General features: G+C 46.5%; 2 protein-coding genes across 19 annotated transcripts in view; one reads left to right on the top strand and one right to left on the bottom strand.

Moving 5' to 3' along the window:
- Window positions 1–27,803, bottom strand: part of STX3 (syntaxin 3) — a 143,646-nt gene that overhangs the window by 89,341 nt on the left and 26,502 nt on the right. Inside the window, exons 3-13 of one of the 18 annotated variants that reach the window (XR_012333548.1) lie at window positions 27,678–27,777; window positions 27,017–27,091; window positions 25,834–25,901; window positions 22,551–22,659; window positions 21,400–21,473; window positions 21,135–21,269; window positions 19,248–19,358; window positions 17,624–17,737; window positions 15,356–15,745; window positions 13,204–13,301; window positions 10,950–12,673 (exon numbers count right to left, since the gene is read on the bottom strand). Coding sequence is in view for 8 of the 18 variants with exons in the window: in XM_073808993.1 (XP_073665094.1) it covers window positions 17,654–17,737; window positions 19,016–19,126; window positions 21,135–21,269; window positions 21,400–21,473; window positions 22,551–22,659; window positions 25,834–25,901; window positions 27,017–27,091; window positions 27,678–27,777 (756 nt within the window). In the remaining 10 variants the exon portion in view is untranslated. Of the gene's footprint in view, window positions 1–10,949; window positions 13,302–13,819; window positions 15,777–17,623; window positions 17,738–19,015; window positions 19,127–19,247; window positions 19,359–21,134; window positions 21,270–21,399; window positions 21,474–22,550; window positions 22,660–25,833; window positions 25,902–27,016; window positions 27,092–27,677; window positions 27,778–27,803 lie in introns of those variants that run through there. The other 17 variants (XR_012333553.1, XR_012333550.1, XR_012333549.1 and 14 more) reach the window with 17 other exon arrangements.
- MRPL16 (mitochondrial ribosomal protein L16) lies at window positions 6,721–10,683 on the top strand. Its single transcript, XM_004320979.4, has 4 exons — window positions 6,721–6,906; window positions 7,264–7,329; window positions 9,005–9,153; window positions 10,001–10,683. Exons 1-4 carry the CDS (start codon window positions 6,852–6,854, stop codon window positions 10,484–10,486), a joined length of 756 nt encoding a protein of 251 aa, XP_004321027.1. The 5' UTR covers window positions 6,721–6,851; the 3' UTR covers window positions 10,487–10,683.

The following is a 27,803-nucleotide window of genomic DNA, read 5'->3' as shown; positions in this document are numbered from 1 at the left end:
TGCTCAATATTGTTAATCAGCAAATCAAAACCACAATGAGATACAACCTCACACCTGTCAGAATGGCTATCATCAAAAAGACAACAAATAACAAGTGTTGGCAAGGATGTGGAGAAATTAGAACCCTCGTGCACTGTTGGTAGGATTGTAAATTGATGCAGCCACTATGAAAAACCGTATGGAGCCTCCTTTAAAGATTTAAATAGAACTGCCACACGATCCAGCAATTTCACTTCTGAGTATTGACCTGATGAAGATATAAAAAAACATAATTCAAAAAGATATAAACACTGCAATGTTTATTGTAGCACTATTTACAACAGCCAAGGTATGGAAGCAACCTAAGTGTCTATCAATAGAAATCTTACCATTTGTGACAATCTAGATGGATCTAGAGGGTATTGTGCTAAGTGAAATGAGTCAGACAAAGAAAGACAAATATCGCATGATCTCACTTATATGTGGAATCTAAGATCAAACAAACAAACAAAACAAAATGAAAACAGATTCACAGATACAGAGAACAAACAGGTGATTGCCAGAAGGGGAGCAGTGAAATAGGTGAAGGGGGTTAAGAGGTACGAACCTCAGTTATATAATAAATAAGTTAAGGGAATATATAGCATAAGGAATGTGGTCAATAATATCGTAATAACATTTTATGGGTCCAGACAGTTACAAGACTTATCTTGTGGGGAACATTTCATAATGTATGCAAATGTCAAGTCATTACGTAGTACACCTGAAACTAACATAATATTGTATGTCAACTACATTTCAATTAAAACAAGTTTTAAAAGGTACAAATGAACTTATCTACAAAACAGAAACAGAGTCACAGATGTAGAAAACAAACTTATGGTTACCAGGGAGTAAGGGTGGGGAGGGATAAATTGGAAGATTGGGATTGACATATACACACTATAGATATAAAATAGATAACTAATACGGACTTGCTGTACAGCACAGGGAACTCTACTCAATACTCTGTAATGGCCTATATGGGAAAAGAATCTAAAAAAGAGTGGATACATGTATATGTATAACTGGTTAACTTTACCATACACCTGAAACTAACACAACATTGCAAATCACCTATACTCCAATAAAAATTTTTTTAAAAACCAAAAATATTCCAAAACAACTGACTACAATTAAATTTCACAAGTAAATGATTCTTGTTCCTTTGGGTCTGGGTTTGCCAATCAGCTTTCACACAGTTGCCTGCTTCTGGAACCAAGTCCTTGACTTTGTTTGCAGGTACACTCTTTAGAGTTGTCTCAGCAATGCCAGCTTTAAGCTCTGGAACATATGGTAATAAATCAATTTCCTGAAATACCATTAAATACATAACTAACTAAATAAATTTTTAATAAAAAATAAAATAAAAACAATATGCAACTGTACTTGCCTTTAACCAGCTATCTGAATGACTTGTAGCAAGTTCATGATTGAGGATAACATGCTGATGAGGAGGTAGAACTAACTTGACTCCTCTAGCCCCTCCCAGCTGAGAGCCTGTAGTTCTTTGAAATAGCAAAAGCCTTGAGTCTTGCTCAGAAGTGCAAATGATTCTGAGATTGAAATGAACACACACACACAAAAATATGAAGAACAAGAATTCTGGCCAAGGAAATAAAAATGGAAAGGGAGACCTTTTTGCAAAGTAAAGTGCAAAAATGGAGACCTTGACAAGACATATATAAAAATGTGTAATAAAGTAACAATGATTGAAAGAGTGTATCACTGGTTTCAGAACAGAGAGAACATGAGAAGGGAATAAAATGTCAAACGGAATCAAAAAAATTATGTGGGAATTTAGTACATTATAAAGTCACATATTAAATGAGGATTTTCAACTTGGAAAAGAATTATGTTAGATCCCTACCTCTGGCCCTTATAAGCATATGCTCAGAGTCAAAAACTCTTAAGAAAATTACTGTCAGATTTTACTGCTTAAAAAAAAACATAATGGGGAATTCCCTGGCGGTCCAATGGTCAGACTCCTCGCTTTCACTGCCAAGGGCCCAAGTTCAATCCCTGGTCAGGGAACTAAGATCCTGCGAGCTGCGCGGCACGGCCAAAAAAAAAAAAAAAAAAAAAAAAATCATAATGGTCATGCCTCAAAAAGAAAATTAAAGGACATACTGAAAAATGAAAAAAAAAAATCAAAACATATACAACTGAAGAGGAGTTAATGTACTTATACATAACAAGCAGTTTTGAATTGAAAAAAAAATGAACAGTATGATTGAAAAGTACACAAGCAAGCAAATCACACATACAGTAAAACAAACAGACAAAAACATATGAAACCAAAGAGATGAGAAAAAGTTCAGCACTGCTAGTTATTTTTTAAAATTTTTATTGCTAGTTATTGCAAACTAAGGAACTTCCCTGGTGGTCCAGTGGTTAAGACTCCGTGCTTCCAATGCAGGGACTGTGGGTTCGCTCCCTGGTCTGGGAGTTAAGATCCCACATGTTGTTTGGCCAAAAAAATAAAAACAAAAAAGCAAACTAAGTATAACCAGATGTAAGTTAGATCACTAAGTAGAACTCAGAGAAGGCTATCAGAAATCAACTTTAGTTTACCCTTCTACTATTTATCCAAACCAACTCTGTAAGGCTGGGGTTTTTTTTGCATTTTTCATTACTCTCTGATATTAAAAAAAAAAAAGTTGTGTTGTCACTTCTAGCCACAGAGAACGTATTGATTTCAGTAACTAAAATGTCCAAAACTGTGTAAAAATCAAAACTCTGAATTGCATTTGGAGGTAAAGCTGCTCCCCGCTCCCAGCTCAGCCCAACGCCAGATAGAAAGTGGTGAAAACAAAAATGGAGGCAAGGGAAGAGGGCTCTTATTTCCTCACTTCTGCACATTTACCAATCACTTAAGACCTTTTCTACCCCTGACCCCTCACCTCTGACCCCTTTGGGATGGCTTACCGTCATGGTACCTGTTATGAGTTGACTTGTATCCTCCTCTCCCCTGAAAAAAACATAAGTTGAAGTCCTAACCCCCAGCACCTCAAAATGTGGCCTTATTTGGAGAAAGGAGCTTTACTGAGGAAATCAAGTTATAGTGAGATAATTAAGGTGGGCCCTAATCCAATAAGACTAGCGTTCTTATAAAAAGGGGGAATTTGGACACATGACAGACAAACATAGAGGGAAAATGATATGAAGAGACACAGGGAGAAGACGGCCATCTACCAGCCAAGCAGAGATCCTTCCCCACATCCCTCAGAAGAAACCAACCCTGCTGACACCTTGATTTCACACTTCAAGCCTCCAGAACTGTGAGGCAATAAAATTCTATTGTTTAAGCCACCCAGTCTGGGGTACTTCGTTACAGCACCCAACAGTACTGACTCGGGTCCGGGTATAGTTTCAAGTATACTCTTCCTCTTATGGTGCTTTATGGAGTCTTCAGAGGACACACACACACACACACACACACACACACACACACACACACACACACACACACACACCCTAACCCTAACTGCTGAGGACATCTCAGTTCACTTGACGCAGGCAAATTCATCTCTGCTAAACGGTTGGCTGTTTGCATATAATTCTTCTCACAGGCCCTGGACATCCATCACTACACCTCTTCCACCTTCTTTCTCCTTGTCTCTCCATGGGGTCCCGTTGGACAGGATATAAGAAAACCGTAAACCCACACACTGCACTGGGGTCCGCATCTGGTCAACAGGATATTCACACCTTTGACCTGCCATCAATAGTAGTGTGGCTACTTCTCTCTACTCTGATGTCACAGGCTGCTTTGATCAGCCTCCAAACGTAGACTTTCCCGAGCCCGTGTCAACACCAACCCCCTTCAAACTGCAGAGGCCTCATACCAAGCTCTCTGCGCGGTCCTGAAGTGTCTCTCACTAGGCTGGATGGCTCACCTCATCCCTAACCATTGGAGAGGGGAAGTGAAACTCACAGTATGTCAGCTCTGTCCAAAGAAATCTTTATTGTCATTGCCAGTTTCCACTTCCTTTCTTGATTTTTCCAGTGCTTTTTACAGGCTGAAGGAGAGTGGGTAGCTAAGAAGAGCAAAGCCACTTCTAACCAGCTCCTTGATAAGTCCAGCCTAGGAGGCCCAGCTCCTCACTCTGGAATACGGGGATTACCACATACCTTGGGCCCTCAGGCAAAACTAAGTCAGAAGCAATTCTGCTTTAAAACCCTGTTATAAACATAACACTGGATGTGGTTTTTCACCTTTCATATTGGCAAAGCTCTAAAAGAACGTTCATATCCTTCCTCAGAAGGGGTGTTTATAAAGTCACGCTGATACATTGTTGGTGAAGGCCCGTTTCACGCAATTTGATGAGGTAAAATGATTTCAAATGAACATCCCTTTGATCCAGTGATTTTTCTTTGGAATTTGCTCAAAAGAAATAACAAAACAGTACCCAAATGGTCTGTATAAGGATGTTTATTACAGCATGGTCTATAATAACAGACTTGTAAATAACTTGACTAAGCCACAATAGGGAATCATTTATTACGGTGAAAAAATTCATAGGAATACCATGGATCTAGTCCGTAAACGCCAAGACAAAAGCATGAACAGTAGTCGGCATTGTTCCCTCTTCTTGGCCAAACAATTAGGACTAGATCCATTCTTCGTGCCTGTTGACTTACTCCCTGAGAAATGCTGGAAATAGCTCTCCTGTAAAACTCCCCAAGTTGGGACTGACTCTAATTTAGCTGGAAAGCTCTGGAATATGTGTAGACACATTCATTTTTCTCATGGCAGTAAGGTGTGTATGTGTATGTGTGTGTGTGTCTGTGTGTGCCATTTAAGTCAACAACCGGACCTGGGACTGGGCTACAAGTTTCTGTTATCTCTGGATGTTTAAATAAGATGATTAAAAACTGAGGTGTTAATTTTTATACAGGTGGGAAAAATATACATCCCAGTGAGTACTGGCCTGTATAGTCCAGAAACAATGCCTTGTACCTATACTCTACTTTTTAAATTTTCAAAGTGCTCATAGAGCACTGATTCCCAAACATGATTGGGCATTAGAATCACTCGTGGGGCTAGTTCACAATAGGACTTCCTGAACCCCACCTTTAGAGTTTCTTAGTAAGTGGGGACCAGATATTTACATTTTTAACAGAGGCCTCAGGAAAGTTCAAAGACCAACTTTTGGGAGATGTTAGCAAATGCATTCCAATAAAAGTAAGTTCATCAAGGTTCTTAATCCTACTTTGCATCATACTGTGTAGCAAATCGTGTAATCCCTGAACCTCAGTCTCCTACAAATAACAGCCATAGAACTATCAGAAGAGAAGAAAAATCGAAGGGAAAAATGATTTTCTGTGATCAGGGAAGACCTCAGGTCCATCCTTCGATTTTTCACAGCCCTTTATTTAAACTTCCCATATCTCAACGTTAGCTAATTGTATTCTCATCATATCATCCCTACATAAATATAAATTCATAAAGGGTCACCGATTTTTCATATTTGTATCCTCCATTGTACTTAACACAACTCTTACAAAGAAAAATAGACATTATGGTACTCCTTAAATGTAGAATTTTGAGTTAATTTTTAGTTCTTTTAAAATAAGCAATGAGGTAGAAATTTTAGGGCACCAGAAGACTTAGAGACCAATCAAAGAGTGATTGTACGGCAGCTTTATTCTCCATCCAAACAATCTTATACAATATTCAGCTTGAGATTTTTAAATACCTGAGTACATCTGAATCTCCCACTTTCGGTGGAAGGGAGAGGGGAGCACAGAAGGGCTGCCCAGAATCTGACACGGGCTGAGGGGGCGGGGGCAGTTGAACCTTTTAAAACTGCTCTTGGGACAGAAATGATTGGCTGTAATAAAATTCACTAACTCTTTTGATACAGAGTCAGTGTGCAAATAATTAAGAAGTACATAAAACTGTGGACAGGGAGAGTTCTTCCAGTAGCTTTGCGAGATTACAGGTTTTATTTGTTGCCATTTACGATATTAATCCTTGGAGAAAGACCACGCACAGATTTAGCATGATTTAAATACAACAGACATCTGCCTCAATTGGTAATCCCATCGGTATCCTAGAAGCTTGGAAAGAGACACTCTCTCTTTCTAAATATTAAAAAGCATCATGCCCATAAAAATGAGTTGCCCAACATTCTCCCAGAAGAATTATACCTTTTTTCATTTTAACCTGATATCGAGTCATATTGTCCGTTCACTGGGGTCTGTGGAGTCACACCGACTGTGCTCAAATACTGATTGTACTGTTTTCCTGCTGTGTGACCCTAGGAAAGTTAAATCCTTTGACCTTCGAGATGGAATCTGCAAAGTGGGTGCAATGACTTACTTATCGCACGGATTCGTTGGGAGGACTAGACGCAAGGATGAGGTACTCACCGCCCGACACCGTGCAAGAGCCCAGTAAATGTTAAGACAATGATGAGTCCTTCGCTTTTTTCTAACGTCTTGCGGGAGAGAAGGGGGCTAGAGACGCGGCGTAACGTAGTGAATTGTAAGGAACCAACTTGCCATACGAACCCAGGCTTTCTCAGCATGGTACTGGGGGGAGAGAACCCCCTGCCCTGCCGCCCTCACCTCCGGAGAGACCCCGGAAAGAACGCGGGGCGGGACCCGCACACACCAGGCCGGAACCCACGTTCCGAGGCTCCGGTTTCTTCCGCTTCCACCCGCCCTCACTGCAGGGGGGACCGGCGCGAACGCAACTTCCGGCCCGACCAGGTGGGAGCCGGAGCCGGTTCCGGCGTGTCTCGAGAGTGCCGCGTTCCGCGCCCGCGTCGAAGTGTTCGCTGCGGTCGCCGTGGGGAGCCCGACGCGACCGCACGCGCGTGACCATGTGGCGGCTGCTGGCTCGCGCCCGCGCGCCCGTCCTGCGGGCGCGTTTGTTAGGTCAGAAATCCCCTGATCCCTCCAGGCCTTGCCTCTCTCCACACCCCTCCCCCGCATCGGGTATCTCGCACGGTCCCAAGACTCTGCGCACGGTTGCGGAAGCGCGGGGAAGGGGCTGCCCTTTGCTGTCGCCCCTCCCGCCATAAGATTCGTGCAAAAGGGTCAACAGCGTTCGTGCAACCTGGGGATCGGCGCCCAGAGTCCCCGGCTTGTCCTTTGGGGGCGGGGGGCAGTGCCTGTGAGCCCCTTTAGTGGAACCCACGTCCCAAACCCACAGGACACCTCTGTCAGGAGCGTATTTGGCCCAGAGTGTACCAAGCCCTGGCCTTCGTCGTTTAACTTGATCTGTCTTTGTAGATTCTTGGGCAGCGCCGCCCGCCAGCGCTGGCCTAAAGACGCTGCTCCCGGTGCCCACTTTTGAAGGTGAGAGCTTATCCGTTTTCCTGTTTGTAAGCCTTTTCTGTGATGGAACCCAGCAGAGGATAGGTAAAGAGTAGGCGTGTTCTTGTGCCCCCTATCCCCATTCACCCATTCAGTAATTATGTATTGAAGACATACTGTATGCCAGGCAGTGTTCTAAACGCTAGAGAGAAATCGAAGAACAAGAGACTCAAAAAGACTCCTGCTTTTAGGGAGCCAACCTGTCATGGGATATCTCCCATATGGCCTACCACTGGTGCGTGGCCCACAGCTGCCCACTCAGCTAAACCTAACTGGCCTCAACTGAGACTTTTGATGTTTTCTCCAAATGAGGTTACACATGTGCAGGCAGCAACAATATTATGTGAAAAGCATTAATTTGTTAATATAAACAATTAAGGTAAGCCACAATTTGGTATATCTAACTTACCTTTTTTTTTTTAATATATTGGAAATCTCAAAAAAAATGAGAGCGGCCTTGACCTCTGAGGACCTTATCTTCTACACATAATTGAGAAACTACTACATGCACTGGAGTACATATGGCCGTGGAGGCAAGAGAAAGCATTACTAAGTTTCTGTGTAGCTACATATAGAAATGGCAGGGGGCAGTTTCTGTAGCCCTTAAAGTCTCCTGTTTTATACTGGACTCCATCACAGAGCCATGCTTGTTTTACTGTAGAAACACTTTAGATGACTTACAAGTTAATTTTTTTTTTCCATATTGTCAAAACGTCAGACATGATAAAGACGTAGCATGTCTGGCCCCTCACCCAGCAACCACATTGTAGTACAGGCCTCAGCATGAAAAGCCCCTGTATATATAAAGGAAAGAGCACTGATCAAAGGAGTACTAGGTTGTAAGTTTCCCAGCAAGAATGGGCAGAGCAGGAGAACTTAGGTATTTTGATGTACAATATAGTATCCTTTCCACTGCCTCTTATCAGAGAGGCAGTGTGGTATTTTTTCTTAAGTGACATAGTGTCTAGCTTTTCTGTTTTGACTGGATGACCCGAACCAAATTATAAAATGTCTCTAGGCCTGAAGTTCCTCTTCTATAAAATGGATTAAAAATACCACCTGCCTAATGTTGTGTTTCTTGATGTGGATGTTATGTGGGTGTGTCTGTGTGTTCACTTTGTGGTAATTCACATTTTTTTATGGGGCCCTTTGATACATGTGTGTTAAACTTTTAAAGGTTTAAAAATATTAAAAAGGAAGCCCTAAAAGATACCAAGGCTATCAAGTTGTTTTAACGATTAAATGAGATAATGCATGTAAAGCACTCAGCTCAATTCCAGCACTTAGTAAACATTCACACACACACACAAATGTTACCTAGTGTTATTTTGTGACACTCTCATATCTTTGTACCTTCTCTAACAGTCCCTCTTTCAGTGTTAGGTACAGAGTCGGCATTTTAAAAAAGCATTTTGGTTTGAAGGTTAAAACTCTGCTCTTAAAAGGTTCAAAAACATTTGCATCAACCACTGTCGTAATCAGAAGATTCCAGTGTCAGCGAAAAGCATCCACAAGATAAACCTCACACACTTCTGGAATTGCTGTTGAGTGGTAACTTTAAGACTTTGACCTGATTGTTATAAATCTTTCTAGGAAGAAAATGAATCCTTTGAGATGTGTGGTTTGACTTACTCTTGGTTGTCTGTGCTCCTTTTAGATGTTTCCATTCCTGAAAAGCCCAAGCTTAGATTTGTTGAAAGGGTACCACTTGTGCCAAAAGTGAGAAGAGAGCCTAAAAACCTGAGTGACATAAGGGGACCTTCCACTGAAGCCACTGAGTTCACTGAAGGCAGTTTTGCGATCTTGGTGAGTCCAGCGTCAAGCGGCTATAGGACAGAAGCCAGGGATTAAAATAGACTCCTTGAGTTCATTCTCGTCTCTTCCTCCACAGGTTTTACTAGAACTGCCACTAGTTGCTCTTTAAACTGATGAGCAGGACCCAGTAACCATTAAGTCATAAATGTTTTTTGTTTTACGTAGAGTGAAAATAATGTAAAAGCAGAAGGAAGAGGGTACCTAACTTACCCCATAGTTAGACCATGAGATTTTCTCAAGCCTCTGGTCAAAATAAAACTATCCATGTTTTAGTACATGGGACAGATGTTTCCTTACTCATCAAGTAGCTTCCGTGAAGACTTGACGTCAGTACCTACACACATGGCTATGGACAAGGATTTAGTTCCCATCAGGCAGCCAGAGTGATGTTTTAACGTCCGATTCCCACAGCCTGCACGATCAGCCCCTGCCAGCCTCTCAGAACGCAGTCTGTTCCCCATTCCTCTCTCTACTCCGGCCACACTGGCTTCTGCCCAGACTCACCAAGCCACCTGCTGCGCCAAAGCCTTCGCATGTGCCGTTCCTCTGCCTGGAACACTCATCTGTTTCCCCTTGGCTGGTTCGTTCCATTCTGGCCTCAGCTATAAAGGTCACCTCCTCAAAGAGGTCTTCCCTGGCTATCCATTGAAGCGGGTCCACCCTTGTTCCCATTTATTACTGTACCCTAGGCTTTTCCTCCATGGTACTTACTAGAACTTATATTTTTACTTTCATGTGTATCATTGAAGCCACAGTTACCATAAAAGAAGAGACATAATAGATCCCATGAAGGATACCTGAATCCCCGTATGTTTCTAATTCTTCCGTTTACTTTTAGGCACTGGGTGGCGGTTACCTCCACTGGGGGCATTTTGAAATGATGCGCCTGACAATCAACCGGTCTATGGACCCCAAGAACATGTTTGCCTTATGGCGAGTACCAGCCCCTTTCAAGCCCATCACCCGCAAGAGTATGGGACAGCGCATGGGGGGCGGCAAAGGTGCCATCGACCACTACGTGACCCCTGTGAAGGCTGGCCGCCTCATAGTAGAGATGGGCGGGCGTTGCGAATTCCAAGAGGTACGGGGTTTCCTCAACCAGGTTGCCCACAAGTTGCCCTTCCCCGCGAAGGCCGTGAGCCGTGAGACTCTAGAGAAGATGTGGAAAGATCGAGAAGAACGAGAACGGAACAACCAAAACCCCTGGACCTTTGAGCGCATTGTCACTGCCAACATGCTGGGGATACGGAAAGTGCTGAGCCCCTACGACCTGACCCATAAGGGGCGATACTGGGGCAAGTTCTACATGCCTGAGCGTGTGTAGTGAGGATTGTAAGCAGGAAACGGACACAGGCTGTTTATTCCCCTCAGCCAGTCCTTCAAGTCTTTGGGTAGCTCTGATGTCATAACCAAGGAGCAGCATATGAGTAGATGCTTTCTGAAAAGCTGTACGACATCTGTCAGGTTTTTTAAGTGCACTGTATTTATATTAAATAAAGTTTGAGCATCACCTCAAGATGATGTAACTTCTCACTGGTCACTAATTCCCTTAAATGATTAAGAACCAGGCCTGACTGACTGTTAGGAGCTCCGATTCTCCCCGGCTATAAGGTAAATGTCTTCAAGGCTGACGCAAACGTTTGCATCTCCCACCTCTGATTCAAGTCAGACTTAATGTCTGTACTGCCTTTTATATGTACACACTTAAGGAGCTAGTTTCTATGACATTTTACTAGTTACAGACTTTTAATGTTTTTGGAAAAGCAAAGAAAACAATAGTACATAGGTTAATTGATTCAACGTATTTATTTACGCCCAGCTACCCATCTTCTCTCAATCTTAGAAGGGGGGATGTTGGACAATACGGCAACAGACATACCCTTGCCTTTTACCAAAAGGAACTGATAGAAACAAAACCTGAATTGTGTGGTCTTTCCTAGGCCTGAAGCCCTCTGGGGATGGGGGGTATTTGGCTCTATATCTGTGTCCCTACAGGTCCTAGCACAGTGCAGGTGCCACACAGCACTCACATCTTACTGTTGAATGAACAAGGGCCCTGGGTGATTCAAACCCCATGGTTCCAGCTCCCTGTTTGCCTTTAACAAAATTCATCTATTTTTTCAGAGCTAGCCAGCAATGGTTTCTATCCTGTATTCAAACCAAAGGAAATACAGATTGATAGGAAAAATATTAAACCATTTGCTTTGAAAGTGGGCAGAAAACAGCACACAGACTAAGATGTCAATTTTTTAAATCCCACTTTCTTAAAAAGAAAGACCTCCGGCAAAGAAAATAATTTACTTTCAAAAGTACAAATTTAAGCAGCTGTGTGGTCCTTGAGAATTGTATACCGTGATTTTTAAATATATTTTTAGTGAACCTCTTGTACTATAACTAATCACTAAATTGCATTAGAACACCCCTGAACCTTGAATTGGGGACAGTGTTTGGAACAGTTTCTTGTACACAAGTTGCCGGCCAACAAAGCCAGTTTCAGCTGGCAACGTGCATCAGTGAGAAGGGGTGTGAGTGACAGCCTCGTTTTTCTGACCTAACTTTGTCACCTCTTCTTTGTTAGGGTTCACAGAGCATGGTATTCGTGACTGTTGGGTGTTCAATCACAGCATAACGTGTTTCTTTTGGGGTCCACGTTTAATTACTGAACCACAATCCTGGGGCCAGCCATCTCTGCAAAGTAAGAGGCCGTTGACAGAACTCTTATCACCACCTCCCGTAAAAAAAGGACTTTAAAGTGTATGTTGTGAAAGTGGGGCCTGCTCTGCTTCTGCGTGGGTGGATCGACCATTCCCAGGCATTTCTAAACGGCCTGTGACACAGACCATTTCCCACTGATGCCTTAAAGCGTTTAAGAGGCAAGTCCAAGGACTCGGCCATAGCAGAAATCAGAGCTTAATTTCAGATAAAGTCAACAGATTCTTGAGCAGCTGTAAGCAGCAGGCACTGTGCTAAGCACTGGGGACACAGCAGCGAGGGAGATGTGCCTGGGGCCTATCGTTAGACAATCACCTCGGAGAATGTTGGACCCTGAAGAAGGAAGGAGACAGAGCGTTGGTCAAAGGTGAGACCTAGAACTGCAAGAGCAGAAGTAACAAGTGCCCTGGTCCTGACTGACTCCCGGCAGTTAAAATCAGGTCCTGATGGGCGGGCGTGCTTCAGCCGTAACGTCAGCGTGGGCTCTGGCTCCAAGTTTATTTCCTAAACAGGTACCTATGCTTTCTCCTCTACCCTGCAGTCTCCTCCTTTAACCATCCTCCTAACCTGCTACGCAGTGCTGTACTCCCTGTTCCTTCACTCCTGCCTGCCATCCAAGTCCATATTTTTGTAAATCCCCTTTTGCGTAACTTCTAACTGCTAGGTGGTTGAGGTCCTGTGTCCTAAGAGGTTTCACAATGGAAAGAAGAGCTTTGGAGGAATCTGCAGCGGAGAAGCGACGGCACCACAGAGGTGGAAGAAGAATTGAAAATGCCAGGTGAGGATCCATCTGTGAGGACTGAAGGGGATAACAAAAACGGAGGGAAAAAAACCATAGATTATACAGCAAAACGTGTGGGGCTGGGATCACCAAGCCTGTCTACAGGGGTAAGGGACTACTCACAAGGCTGCCAAAACCTGTCCTAACCTCATAAGGGGAAAATTTTATTGATATTTACTTTGGGCTCCCTGTGTGGCCCTCTTCCAAAGAGTTCAGGGTGCTTCTAATGCAATAATGAATTCTTTCTCCTCTGCCGTTCCCACATGCCAATGCCCAGATTTCACTACAGGAAATCAACACCCTTATGCAAAGCATTCTGAACAAAACACTCTGCTACCAGACCTGCGTACGGGACAGACTGCCACCTTCTGTCTCCCCATCTACCTTTTCCCTACCAACTCCCTCTTCACGCATTTTTCTTGGTTTTCTCCAACCTTCATCCCAGCCCCCAGTCCCACACAGATTAAGGCACCTGGTGACAACCAAAGCCCTCAGGACACAAGCGTCTCGAGCGAAAACAGGCCTGACCCTCCCCACAGATGGCTCACCTGTTTTGTTTTGGGTTTTTTCAGGCAAATATGCCCCCAATAGTAGAAGCTAAGATGATCGCAAGGATGACACAGCAGATCATGATCATGATCTTCTTCTGCTCATCCAGACAAGGAAAGAAAAGCACGTGAGAAACAGTGTCACTGCAGAGAGGGTTCCAGAGGACGGGAGACGAGGGTGGGTCTGGGCATGGAAGCAGATGTGAAGGTAAAGGGAGATGGATCTGGCTTCTAGAACCCAGGGTACTAAGAGAAATGTCACTTCTCGGTGAGAGATGCAACACTCAGATCAACAGCGAGCTCAGAAGATGTTTCGTATGTTGTTCTGCCTTCCAGCTGCCATCGTATCAGATTTACGCCACTGCCCCCCAGAGCCAGATACTCTCAGTGAGTCAGCTGAAGTCTTCTGCGGGGGGGCGGATTCCCTTGAAATCTAAGACTCCAATACAGTTACACTGCACTCTGTGAGAGTTCAACCATTTTCAAAAATCAGAACTTTTGATCCATCTGATGTAGCACGTGGTTAAAAAACATGTTAACCCCTTTCCGAAACCTAAACAAAAGCCACCACATGGTGGCAGCCACCAGGTGTTTTACAGGGACACCGAGCCAGAACTGCTTCACAATCAAATACAGTCATTTATTCTTAAATTAGCAATAAAATAATCAAGTTTACATTTTAAAAAAAGTACAAAGAAAGAACAAAAATCCCTTCACTTGTGTTCCGAACTATAAGCCCCAGGCCTCAACCTCAGGAGAGCAAAGATCTGTCTGTGATTGAAGCTTGTCTGCCCTGTTGCCGGAGCCAGGCCTGTTGGACATCACAGCCATAGGCAAGAGGGCGTCCCCTTGGCTCCGTCCAAGTGCCGGGCAATGATTAGGAGTAATCATTCCTTTGCAGAGGAAGCCAATGGACCGTGCCTGGGTTAGGGTGCTCGCCCTGTCCTAGAAGGCATTAAAGTCAAAGGTGAAATATCAATCCGGGAGGCTGGCAGAGACCAGCAGGGGATCTAAGGGGCTCACACTGGCTCAGCACGGTCAATACACTTAAACATTTCCTAGCTTTTCTTTGCTCCATGACAAGTGGGGGCGACAAAGCATCTATGAAGCTCATTAATCTGGGAGCAGGAACAGCTGCTGAGTAGACCCCGGCCTCCCCGAGCTGACTCCGCCCTGGAGACAGGACGTCCCAAAGGTCACATGAACGGTACCAGATTGCTGTGGGACGTTCTCAGGACAAGCCTAGCCCAGGCAGCAAGTGGGGAGAGGTGTCGAGCTCGTCCCACCTTCTGTCTGCTAAAAACCTAATGGGGATCAAGTTAGTCCTCGCCCCAACCATCTGTGATTCTCTGAGCGCTTGTGCAGAAAACAGCAGGTTTCCCGATGATGTGGGAAGATCACATTTCTACTATGATTCATTTGCAGGTAAGCAAATGTCTCTTGCCTAATTTTTAGCCTAGCTCAAGTTATTTTTTTGAGGTTATAATAACCTCATTTCCAGTTTCCTACTTCCTGAGAGACACATACACATAGGTACATACATCTCACACACACGATTATAAAAATACACTTGGAACACGTGAAATGACTGAATACTCCTACTCGCCCCAGCCTGAAACATTCCCAGAGCCTGAGACTCGAGCACCTCATCCCTGGCCTCATTTTAGTACCTGGTTATTCGGGGCCTCAAGGCAATGGCTTCGCAAAGCATCACTCTAACAGTAAACAGCCAGTTCCCAAGACTGAGACACGGAAACAGTTCCTGCATATACCCCAGCCTTTACAGACGGTAACCTCAGACGACTGCCTCGTGGCAGCGTCTCCTTGAGTCAACATGCGGGAGTACAACATAGACAGAGATCGAGTTGGCCATCGAGTGGAACACACAAAGAGCTTAATTTGAGGCTGAATTTCAAACAAGAAGTCAGCTTCCAAGACCAGAACGACCTCTGCCAGTCCCTCCTACTTTCAGGACAGGGAGGACGAGCCACGAGGACTGGGATCCTGCCAGGTAGAAGACGCAGGTCCAAGCCTTACTGTTGCCCAACTTGGAAGAATCCCCTTGCTTTGTTAAAGATATCCCCCCCGCCCCCCCAAAAATACACTGCGATTTTGGGGAGAAGAACACTCCATGAGGTAGAAAATACAGCACCTTGGGGAGGTCTCAGGTAGGTTCTCCAAGGTGCAGGGCATAATTTGACACATCAGAGGGGAGGAGAAGCTGGGGCAGTTCCTACAGTCCAGGAGAAGGTGCTTCAGAGTTGGTGGGGCAGGAGAAGATTCTGAGGGCTGCATCAGTAGTTTAGATTTCTCCTGGGCTAGACTGTTTGCTGGGTCAGGTCCAAGGGTGGTTACAAGAAAACAAGGGAACAGGTCCCACTCTCTCTCAGGAAGGCCATTCACACTCCGTTCCCATCTGAAGACAAGGGCGGCCACATCAGGCTGGGGTGAAATGGGCTCTACAAGAGGCAGGGGGAGGAGGAGCTGGTCAGCGCCCAGGGTGGCGGCGGAGAACAGTAAGACTCGGCCACAAGCCACACACCTAGAAGGTGGAGAGGAGAGATCAGAAACAGCTGCAGAGAGAGAACAATGGAAAACTCAGCACAAACCCACGACAGGGCCTGGAATTAAATACCCCCCCCGTACAAGAAACAAAAAGCCCTGTTACATGAGGCAAAAAAATAGGAAAATCCCTGGGCCTTTTACAGCCCTTCCCAGGGGCTGTCGCGTCACCGTGGAAGGACTTATGGGAAGAGAGGCACCACCGCTGGTGCAGAACACCTGTTCTGTCTGTGGGGCTCCCATCAACACCTTTCGAATACAAGTTTCAGAAGCTTGCTGGCACTAGAATCATCTTCTCCTTAGTCCCCCTATCCCCCACTAACCTTAGGAGGCAGAAAGGCACAGTGAAAAAAGATGCAGAAAAGTTCAGGCGTCACACCTGCTCTGCCTTGCAAGCTGTGTGGGCTTTGGACAAGTTCCTAATTTCACTGAGCTTCACAAAGCTTCCCCAATGAAGATGGGGTGATGATGTTATCCTAGAGCACAACTGGGGAGCATAAACATATTCAGAAAAATAATACTTAAGAGGTCACAGAAGTCTTCACAGTGCCAATAACTAGATGATTCTTGTCATGCTACTGCTGTACACATGAAACCTTGATTCAGTGGTCAGTTCTATTCTTTTTACCAGATTTTAAAGAAATTAATATCCTGAATTTTAAAGTTGCTATTGGGACTTCCCTGGTGATCCAGTGGTTAAGAATCCTTGCCTTCCAGGCTTCCCTGGTGGCGCAGTGGTTGAGAGTCCACCTGCCGATGCAGGGGACACGGGTTCATGCCCCAGTCCGGGGAGATCCCACATGCCGCGGAGCGGCTGGGCCCGTGGGCCATGGCCGCTGAGCCTGCGCGTCTGGAGCCTGTGCTCCGCAACGGGAGAGGCCACAACAGTGAGAGGCCCACGTACAGCAAAAAAAAAAAAAAAAAAAAAGAATCCGCCTTCCAATGCAGGTTCAATCCCTGGTCAGGGAACTAAGATCCCACATGCCACAGAGCAACTAAGCCCACACACTCTAGAGCCCACGCACCGCAACTACTGAGCCCACACGCCACAATGGAAGTTCCCCCATGGCACAACGAAGATCCCACATGCCACAGCTAAGACCTGACACAGCCAAATAAATATTTGTTTTTAAAGTTGCTATCCTCTAAGGTTTTCTAGACTTTGCAGATGATGATAAATGGCCACCTTGTTTTACAAAGAGAAGCTAGGTCCACTATTAGCTGTGTGTTCAAACGGGCCCCTGTTACCTAACTTCTCTAAGCCTGAGCATCTTCATCTGTAAAATAGGGATGATAATAGCACCTGTCTCATGTGGGCGACGTGAGGACTCGGTGATGCATGTGTAAGGTGTTTATTTAGTACATTGTCTGATACAACCCAGCCCTCAAAAATGGTAGCTACTCTTATCATTCGAGATCCAACCAGTCAACCACAAACAAAACCCTGCAGACCCAAATCCCGATTCAAAGCTTCATTTACACTGAAAAGGATACGGAAGGCAAAGCCCAAGATACCTGAAAGCCAGTACTAACTCACAAGACAAACCCCAGATCGCAGACATAGACTGCACCCAACTGAGGAGGAGCAGGCTTTCTGGGGAAGGGAGTGAAAATGAGGGGCGGACAAGGGCGGGGACAGAGCCACAGAATAGGAACGAACGGAGACCCAACCCCTGCATGCAGCCAGGACCCGAGAATAGCAAGTTACATAGATGAAAGAACGCACAGGTACTGAAGTCTTAGAGCGCTCGGTGTGTCCGAGGACAACCACAGGGCGAAGAAGCAGAATTTTAAATCCCAGGCTCATTTCTCAAGAGGGAGCCAATCCAGAGTCCCCGAGTACCTTCCATTTACTTACATTTCAGGGCAGCAGCCTCCCGGGCCGCCCTTACTTCAGCCCAACGGAAAGTCCAATAACCAACGCTAAAATGCCCAGCAACACAACCACTACCACAATGATAATTATCAATTTCTGGAGAGAGGGATAAGAGAAATAAAAACAAGTCATTATTACAAACAACCAGAAAACCATAGTAAGTCATCCAAAACCCAACCCCTCTGCCTCTACATAGGAAGCATCTTATCAATCCAAATAAATGAAATAAAAAGCCACCATCTCTACATAAAGACACTCTATTAGGATATTTTGTTTCTTAAATTACTTCTGCACTAGCAATGCCAGCAGATGGAAATAGGGAGTTTCCATCAGCTCTCAGCTCACACGGCAGCCTTCATACGTGCACAGATAGAAGGGCAACCATAATGGGGTCTCCAAGCAGCAACAGGCCAAGATACAAGTGACTCATTTGTTCCTTTTCAAGAAGGAGTATAAAAACATTTTTGACATAGTCCTAATTATAAACATCTGTCCATCTCTCCCCCAAAGTACATTCCCACCTGTCAAACCCAGTACAGTGACTGGGGATCAGAAAGTATGGTTACAGTCCTGTTGCAAACCAGCCCGGATTCATCATGTAAAATAACTTCCCAGCTCCCTAGATACCTGCCCAAGCAATAGGTAAAGTTGGAAGAAAAAGAAAGACTTGAAGAACAAAAGTATCAGAGCCCAAGAGAAACAGAAAAGAGCAGGCTAAAAAGCAAAAACCACCAGAGCTAGCCACCACAGTCACTAGGCAGAGAAGCTTAGAAGTCCTCAGGTGACAGGGGCACCAGAACTAGAGGTGGGGGGCGGGCAGTGGAGACAGGATGGAAAGAGCTTGATTGAAAGCTGAATTTGAATCCTGGTTCCTATGCTTCCTAGGTGGCCTGAAGCCAATTACTTAACCTCTGATTCTCAACTGTTTCATCTATAAAGGAGAAATAACAGGTGCTCCCAAGATACAAGATAATGTTCACATAGTCATCAGCACACCACTGGGTTCATGATAGAGAAAAAGAAACCAAGTGGGGCAGGGCTTGGGCTACCGGAGTGGAAGGCAATGAAGGGAGGTTTCTGAGGAGCACGAGTCAAGTTAACGGCTGCAGGGATCCCGAGCTCTGTCCAGAGCATTGGCGCAACACCTGGGCAGTGATGCCGAGCTGCCTGCAGATGGGGGTTCTCGGGTAGAGAGCACGTGAGCCAGATCCATGCGAGGCACCCCTGGGAAGGAAGGGCAGCTATTCTCTAGGGGAAGCTGAGGTAGGCTTTTGGATGAGGCCAAGACGGAGGGAAGGCACGGGCTCAAGGACATGGGTGGGGGCGACCAGAGGGAGGAGAAGCCGGTCGGTCCAGCTGGGACTAAGGGCTCACCCTCCGAGCTTCACTCTGATACTTGACAGCCTTTTTGGTGTCTGCCACGGCCCGCTCCACGAAGCCCACTGACTGGTCCATGTTGTTCTCAATACGATCAATCATGGCTCCCTTTCCACGGACGCAAGAGGTGGGTCCAGCAGAAAGAGGGACGGGGAGAGGGAGGAGAGAAAGAGCGAGAGACGGCGCGCACGGTGGACTCTCTTCTCCGAAGGCAGCAGGAGAGGCTCACCTTCCGGGCCTGACCCTGGTACTTCACGGCTCTTTTTGTTTCCTCCCGAGCCTTCTCCACGTGGTCCACCGTGTGCATGACATTCAACTCTATGTTATCTAACATCTCACCCTGCAAAGGACAGACGCTAGTCACACCCAGGAAAGCCACCCCAGGACAGTCCTAGCTCACATGAGAAAGGGGTTCTCTTTCTTTTCAGCACCAAGAAGAGCATCTGGAAACTTTAACATGCAGCCTTCTGTGGGGCAAACTTGTACAACTTCCCCGTGATTACCTATGGTTCCCCAGGCCTTGGTGGCTGTCACTCATTCCAGAAACATTCACTCAGTTACTTCTCTGTGACAAGCACTGCACCGGGCACCCGGAGCACACTGTCTAGATGCCTGGGATATTCTGAAGGATCCCGCCACTTTTTTTTTTTTTTTTTAAAGTATGTGAAGAGAGAAGCCAAGATATTGGGTTGGCCAAAGAGTTCGTTTGGGTTTTTCTATAACATCTCACGGAAAAACCCAAACCAACTTTTTGGCCAACCCAATACATCTATCTAATGTTCTTAGGGCATCGCCAGGATGCTGGCTTCTTCCTGGTCATTCAGACCTGAACCAAGATCATTCGGCCTGAACTGAGTTCATTCACTACTATAGAATAGTGCCCAGCACACGTCAGGTGCTCAATAGATAGCTGAGGTGGGAACAGTTGCTTTCTCTAAGGTACTCCCAGGTCCCGTAAGTGACAGACATTGGTTTTACCTTAGTTATCTGGTTAAGAGACAGCAGTCTCTTAATAAGATTCCCAACCTTTGCCCGGCTATTACTTCCTGACCAGAAGTTTGGTCTCTCCAGTTGAGTTCTGTGCATCTTAGGATGGGAATTCCCTTCATCCACCTAGACCTTCCTCAACCCAACCCATGGCGTTACGGCAGTCTCTACACAGAGAACAGAACTTACCATCACTTGAATCTCAAACCAGTTCCTCGGCAAGGCAGTGTGGGGAGAAAACAGAAGGGTAGGGATGGAGGGGCAGGAGAAATGGTCTCAACGGCTGCAAGGGGGTGGAAGAAAGGCCCCCGAGCCCAGAGCAGGGAACTGATGTCAAAACCAGCCGAGTGGTGCTCAGGCTTCAGTTAGGTTTCCTTCTACAGAGGAAGCAGTTTTCAATCCTCTCCAGGTGGCAGAGCCACTGGGAGTTCATGGTAATAGTGGTACCAAACCATGACACAGTGGCGAATTTAACTGCATCGTAAGAACCAGGAGACGTGTGACTCTGTGACACTGATACCATATGCTGGGGACAGAGCCATCCACCCCTGAGCAAGCTTACCCGGGACAAAACAGACTCTCAAGCTAAGCACTGTGAGAGTTCCCAGTTTTTTCTGTAAATACCACTTCGCTGTCCCTTCAATCCTTCTGTTGTCTGCTCCTGTTCCTTAGCAAAAACTGTCAACATGTTTGGAAAAACACACTTACAGAAGAAAAAACAAAAATGGAAAAATACAAAAACCTCTGTGAAGCCTAACTTTTCACCATAAATGGGGGAAAAGGCCCCATGTTTTCAGTGTCACCAGTGAAACAGTTCCTATCAGGATATTGTCTTAAGGCATCACCATTAAGAGCCCATATCTCTAATTTAAAAAAGACCACGGTCCTGAGGCTGGAGGGAACCAGGTACTTGACAGAGCACGTCAAACCCCATATTAATTAGAAATGACCTCCAGGCCGAAGTAACAGGCATGAATGACGAGGCTGCGACTGCCCAAAATGTCAGCATCTACTACGCAATTTCCCAACGATTCTCCCACCCCACCCGGCTTTCCAGGAGTCCCGTCTCGCCCTTCTCGGGAAGCCCCGGGCTTCCTCTCCTCCCTGCCCACGCGGCACCCACTGTTACCTGGTTCTCCACCAGCATGGCGATGTCCACGAACATGTCGTGAAGCTCCTTGATGCTGCTCTCCAGCCTCACGATGTCCTTGTGCCGTCCCTCGATCTCACTGAGGGCTTGCTTGGAAATCTGAGAGTCGATGATCTAGGCCAGGCCGCACAAGAGACCGACCGTCTGCCGTCACGCCCGCCGCAGCCTCACCACACCCCTGCGGGGCTCCCGCCACCCCGCCCTCCCGGCCTCTGCAGCCCAGCCCGCCCCCACCATCACTCACCCCCGAGGTGAAGATGGCAGGGTTCCCACTCTCCAGCATCTCCTCCAGCTCCCCATCTGTTGTCTTCCTGCCGGCTTTACAACAAAAGGAGGAGAGCATCAAACATAAGATCAACGCTCACCATTTCAAAAGTTCCCTGAAAGGGCTTCCCTGGTGGCACAGTGGTTGAGAGTCTGCCTGCTGATGCAGAGGACACGGGTTCGTGCCCCAGTCCGGGAAGATCCCACATGCCGCGGAGTGGCTGGGCCCGTGAGCCATGGCCGCTGAGCCTGCGCATCCGGAGCCTGTGCTCCGCAACGGGAGAGGCCACAACAGTGAGAGGCCCACGTACCGCGGGAAAAAAAAAAAAAAAGTTCCCTGAAAATGGGAATACAGTAAGTTCACTCTGAAGACCATGGCCTTACAAGCCTCCTGACGCTCCTTTCTCCGGATTTCTCCCCTAATCCAAACCGTCCTCAACATTATCAACAGTTACCTTCCTGAAGCCCATGTCTGATGACATTCCTTTCCAGCTCAGAATGTCTCCTGGCCCCCTTCACTCCACCACGGAGTCCACGGTCCTCAGAACAAGGGGCCAGTTCCTGGGTGAGCCCTCCCTCCATCCGCCTTAACCTCGCCCTGCTCCACCCAAATGCACCCTGTTCCCAGGCCCTGGACGGCCTCTCCCTCCTGAACACGCGTGCTTTGTTCTGCCTGCGCCCTCGTTCATTCAGTTCCTGCGCTCAAAGCACTTTCCGCCCTGTGGGGCCCTGCAGTCCGGTTTCTGATTCCTAAAGGGCGTGGCTGTAGTAACTTCTTTATTCCTCACGGCAACTAGCACCATTCTCTGCTGTCAAACAGGCAGCAAAAGATGTCATGAGCCCCAAGGAGTGCAGCTGTGTAGCAAGTTTCTGGATGCAGAAACGCTGGCTCCCACGGCAGTCAAACGACTCGGGCCTGGTAACTCCGAGCCTTCTTTCAGCCTAAGACGCAACATCCAGGATGCACCAGTGCTGTGAAGCCTGTCCCCAGCTTGGGCACAAAAGAGAAGGCAGAAGCCACCAGCGGGGCTACTGCTCCCTCTCCCCTGGGAGAGGGGAGGACACGACTGGGAACGGACAAGCACGTGGCAGGAAGGGTGAAGGGGCACAGGCCAAACTTCAAACACGCACTGATCTCGAGCTGCCGCTGGATTCGCCCTTTGCTGCGTTCACGGAAGTCCACCTGGGCCTCGTTGTATTTGGTCATCACCTCCACAAACTTCCGGGAGAGGACGGAGTGCTGTGGGAGCAAGGTCAAATGCTGTGAGCCCCCAGGAGGCGAGGGAGGGGAAGGTCCACAACTCTTACAGAACTCCAGCCCCTACGCAGCCTCATCTACAGCAGCACTGGTCCTGGAACCAGAGGACCAGGGACAACTCGTGGTGGGAATGTAAACGGGCACAGTCACTGGAAAACAGTATGGAGGTTTCTCAAAAAACTAAAAACAGAACTACCATATGACCCAGCAATTCCACTCCTGGGTATATATCAAAAACACCCAAAACATTAATCTGCAAAGATACATGCACCCCAATGTTCACAGCAGCATTATTTACAATTGCCAAGCAACCTAAGTGTCCATCAACAGATGAATGGATAAAGAAAATGTGGTATAGATATCTACAATGGAATACTACTCAGACATAAAAAAAAAAGAATGAAATTTTGCCATTTGCAGCAACATGGATGGACTTGGGAGGCATAAGTGAAATAAGACAGAGAAAGACAAATACTGTATGATATCACTTATATGTGGAATCTAAAAAATACAGCAAACTAGTGAATATAACAGAAAAGCAACAGGCTCACAGATAACGAGGAGCTAGTGGTTACCAGTGGGGCGGGGAGGGCAATATCAGGGTGAGGGAGTGAGAGGTACAAACTACTGGGTGTAAGACAGGCTCGAGGATGTACTGTGCAACACGGGGAATACAGCCAACATCTGGTCATAACTGTAAATGGAAAGTAACCTTTCAAAATTGTATAAAAACGAAAACAGAACAAAACAAAAAACAAAGACCAGGTACAAGACTCAGTTTTTTGGTTTCCTAACTTTACACCGTTGGAAAAGTCGGCTGACCTTTCCAAAGCATGTTTTCAGTATCTATTAACCTGTCTTGCTGAACTCCTATAGTAATTGTGAGGCCAAAGGAGATACCCTGTGAATCTCAGAGGCCCTGTTTTCTAACGCTGCCGGACTCCCTCCTACATCCAAAGATCCTTGGGTTGTTACTCAAACTGACCTCCCCAACTTTTCTTGCTTCTAACTCAGTGCCTTCAAGTCAACGGCCCTGGTGCCTAAACTCAAATCTTTATCATTTTTTTTCCTTACTCACCTCTCAGCATCAAGCCCTACTGGTTTTTCCTTTGCAAAATCACCAATATCTATGCTTTTTTCAAACCAACTACCACCGGGCAAATTCAGACCCAAATCATTGCAAAACCCAACTAGAGACCCACCTGCCTCTCACCTCTTTCCCACTCTGATCCAGTTTTCAAATGGTTCCCATATTATCCTCCTAACAAACTGCAACCCAAAGTAAATGCATACAGGCTACTCAGTCAGCTCCAAACTCCCTGGACTGCAGCCAAAGGCCTCTGGAATACGGTGCTATGTTCTCTACCAAAAACTCAATGTCCACTATCCCATGACAGACGTTTTTCTCTAGACAGGCTGCTCTCTTCACGTCTGCCCCTCACACCCACCCCCACCCCCGCTGCTACCAACCCACCCAGGCACCCACACACACCACTCCTGCCCCCATGCCTCTAAGGAGAACCTCTCCCCGAGCCTGTCCATGTTGGCATCTTGCCCACCAAGGCCCAGCCTCCTCTGGCCACCCCAGTTTTTCCCGAGATCGTCTGATGCTGGGAGCACGTGCATTTGATCCGGTCTTCATACACGTTCTCCTGTGGGTCTTATGTCATAGTTTCCTTGTGCTCCTTGAGCACCGTGCCAGTTCAACAACAAGGGTCATATCTTTGATGACCACCAAACACCCTGACTCCAAACTGGACAACTAATGACCAACAGTTTTCAGAGAGAAGACTTCAGTTTCCTCACCTGTAAACCAAAGAGGCTCACTAAACCCTCAGCAGTGCTCTGGGAGCCTCAGGCACCTCCTTAGAGGACAGTGTGAGAGGGGCCACCAGCTGGACTCGGCCCTGTCCCCCACTTCAACCTGAGCAGCTCCCCTCCATCAGTTCCTCAAATTGAGTTCCAAACAGTGGTTGTTGGTTGTTTTTTGTTTTAAAGGCTCCACAGCTAGAAAAGGGAACCCTCCTACACTGTTGGTGGGAATGTAAATTGGTGCAGCCACTATGGAGAATAGTATGAAGGTTCCTTAAAAAACTAAAAATAGGGTTACCATATGATCCAGCAATCCCACTCCCCAGCATATATCTGGAAAAGACAAAAACTCTAATTCAAAAAGATACAGGCACCCCAAAATTCATAGCAGCACTATTTACAATAGCCCAAGACATGGAAGCAACCTAAATGTCCATCAACAGAGGAATGGATAAAGAAGATGTGGTACTATATACAATGGAATACTACTCAGCCATAAAGAAGAATGCAATAATGCCATTTGCAGCAACATGGATGGACCTAAAGATTATCATACTAAGTGAAGTAAGTCAGACAGAGAAAGACAAACGTATCACTTATATGTGGAATCTAAAAAATAATACAAATGAATTTATTTACAAAACAGAAGCACACACATGACTCACAGACATAGAAAACAAACTTATGCTTACCAAAGGGGGAAGGGTGGAGAATAAATGAGGAACATGTGAGTAACAGATATACACTACTATATATAAAATAGATACACAACAAGGATTTACTGTATCACACAGGGAACTATATTCGATATCTTATAATAACCTATAATGCAAAAGAATCTGAAAAAGAAGCATATATATATGCATATATATATATATATATATATATATGCAAAACCGAATCACTTTGCTGTACACCTAAAACCAACACAGTATTGTAAATCAACTATACTTCAATAAAGATTTTAAAAAGGGACTGATCTGGTGGCACAGTGGTTAAGAATCCGCCTGCCAATGCAGGGGACATGGGTTCAAGCCCTGGTCCAGGAAGATCCCACATGCCGTGGAGCAACTAAGCCCGTGAGCCACAACTACTGGAGCCTGCACACCTAGAGCCCGTGCTCCACAACAAGAGAAGCCACTGCAATGAGAAGCCCGTGCACCGCAACGAAGAGTAGCCCCCGCTCGCCACAACTAGAGAAAGCCCGCACACAGCAACAAAGACCCAATGCAGCCAAAAATAAATAAATGTATTTAAAAAAATTTTTTTTAATTAAAAAGACTCCAGAGCTAAGGAAAAAAAAAAGATTGGACTAGATGGCGGTTAGACCAGGGAAAATCTCACCTGGGATTTCCGAATCCGAAGGTCTGCTGACGACCGGACCTCGTCTTCTTCAATACACCTCTCCATGCCTGGATGGGAGAGAGGAGGTTATTCTAGCAACGCACCTGCTGCTCTCCTCCAAGAAGCACGCCGTGCAGCGCGGCCTCCTCTCTCTCTCACACACCCGGCCCAGGAGACGGAACAGCAGGTAGGTCCAGTCTCAAAAGGTCAGCTCACACCTGAGCCACGGGACACCCGTTCCACGACCTTTACTACTGCCGGGTCTTCTTCCTTGGATACCTCTCGGCACAGTGGTTAACAGCATGAGTCTCTGTCACTAAGAGACTCGGACTCAAATCCTTGCCACTTAGTAGCCACGTAACTTTGGAAAAGCCACTTAACCTCTCTTAGTGTTCCTGTGCTCTCGTCTGTAAAATGGAATAAACAGCAGTGCCCCCCCTAGCGGCACCAACGTGAAAATTCAATGAGAATGCACACGATCACGGCTATGACTGGAAGCTGCCACTGACGACGTCCACCTCCACCCGCATGAAAACAGGCAGCACAGGCTGTCTGGGGGGAAGAAATGATAAATTAGGCTGAGCGATGCTGCGTGCACTCTCAGACCAACAGCATGCCTCGTCAGCAGGTACAGTGCGGCAAGAATGCAGATGGTAGCCGTGGAACTAAGGAACCTTCTGCGCCCCCAGAGGAGCTGAATCTACCACAGTGGCTTCACTGAACAATGCCCTAAATTGAGGGGCGGGCACGGGGGTGAAGGGAGGGTGATACGTGGCCCCCAAGAAATGTCTCCAGACTCTATAACCCATCTGGCATCCGTACATCACTAACATCACTGTTCAAATGGACGTAGGTGCTGGGGAAGGAAATGGGACCAGGAAGAGAAAAGTCGAGGGACTAAAGCTAAGGGACCAAGTCGCCCAAATACCCAGTAGCTGAAAGCACACTTTCATCCCCATCTCCGAACTTCAATTCTGGACTCTCTCAACCACAGTCAGGACTCGAGAGCGGGTAAACTGTCTGGGGCTCTAATAGGTCATTCCAGGGACAGTGCCCAGACCACAAGCAAAGACGGCAAGGGTGGTGTCACTCCCGCCAGGAAGAGTTCCGGTCCAGGAGAGCTGGACCCCGGACGTGAGACGGATGGTGGGAGTGCCGCCGGCTCCCTTTGTCCCTTTCTTACTCTTCAGTTTGTTCCGGACATTGTTGGCCCTTTTCTTGATCTCAGTCGTGAGCTGCTCCAGGTCATCCTTGGTTTCTGGATAAACAAACGCAGGCAGAGTCAGTTAGAAGAGACTGAGAGCTTAGTCAGCTACAACCATCAACAGAGGAGGTGGGGAGCTCTCTCAGGTGCCCACTGCCCACAGCAGTATGTATCCTGGTGGGCTCTCAAGACATCTGTCATGAGAATCACAGAAAGCTTATTTTTAAAAGGCATTTTTTTCCTGGCATCCTACCCCAGAACTACAGAATAAAAACACCTCGTGGAAAAATAGGGGGGTACTGGGGAAGCATTTCAGGCAGAGGAAATAGCACAGGGGCAGTGGTGGGTGGGACAGAGATGAGGTATGTCGGCAGCTGTAAGAGCCGTTGCCAGTCATGAGAGGGACTAGCTGGGAAGGAGAGGAGAGCTTGGTTAAATGGGTTGGACCATGAAGAGAAGAGGTAACAGCAGCAGAGCAGTGACCAGGAGAGGGTAGAGGAGGACGGGAGATGACATGGCACATATGTTAGTGGAAGGTAATACACCCCCTCCCCTGCTGCTCACAGAGGGAGGAAACCAAGGCCCAGCCCCAGTGGCCAAGGGTCACCGTTGGGTGATTCAGCCCTGAGTCAACACTCACTTGGCTCTGGAATGGGTGCAGACAGAATGACACTGTAGAGCTTCTTAGCTTCCTCCACGTGCTCTGAGATCTTGTCAATGTTGAGTCGAGTTTCCTCGATCTATAATTAGAAAGATGATAGCCTTT

Source organism: Tursiops truncatus, chromosome 8 (assembly GCF_011762595.2).
Source record: "Tursiops truncatus isolate mTurTru1 chromosome 8, mTurTru1.mat.Y, whole genome shotgun sequence".
Classification (NCBI taxonomy): domain Eukaryota; kingdom Metazoa; phylum Chordata; class Mammalia; order Artiodactyla; family Delphinidae; genus Tursiops; species Tursiops truncatus.
Note: the sequence above shows the minus strand (reverse complement) of the source record. Positions and strands in the feature narration are given on the sequence as shown.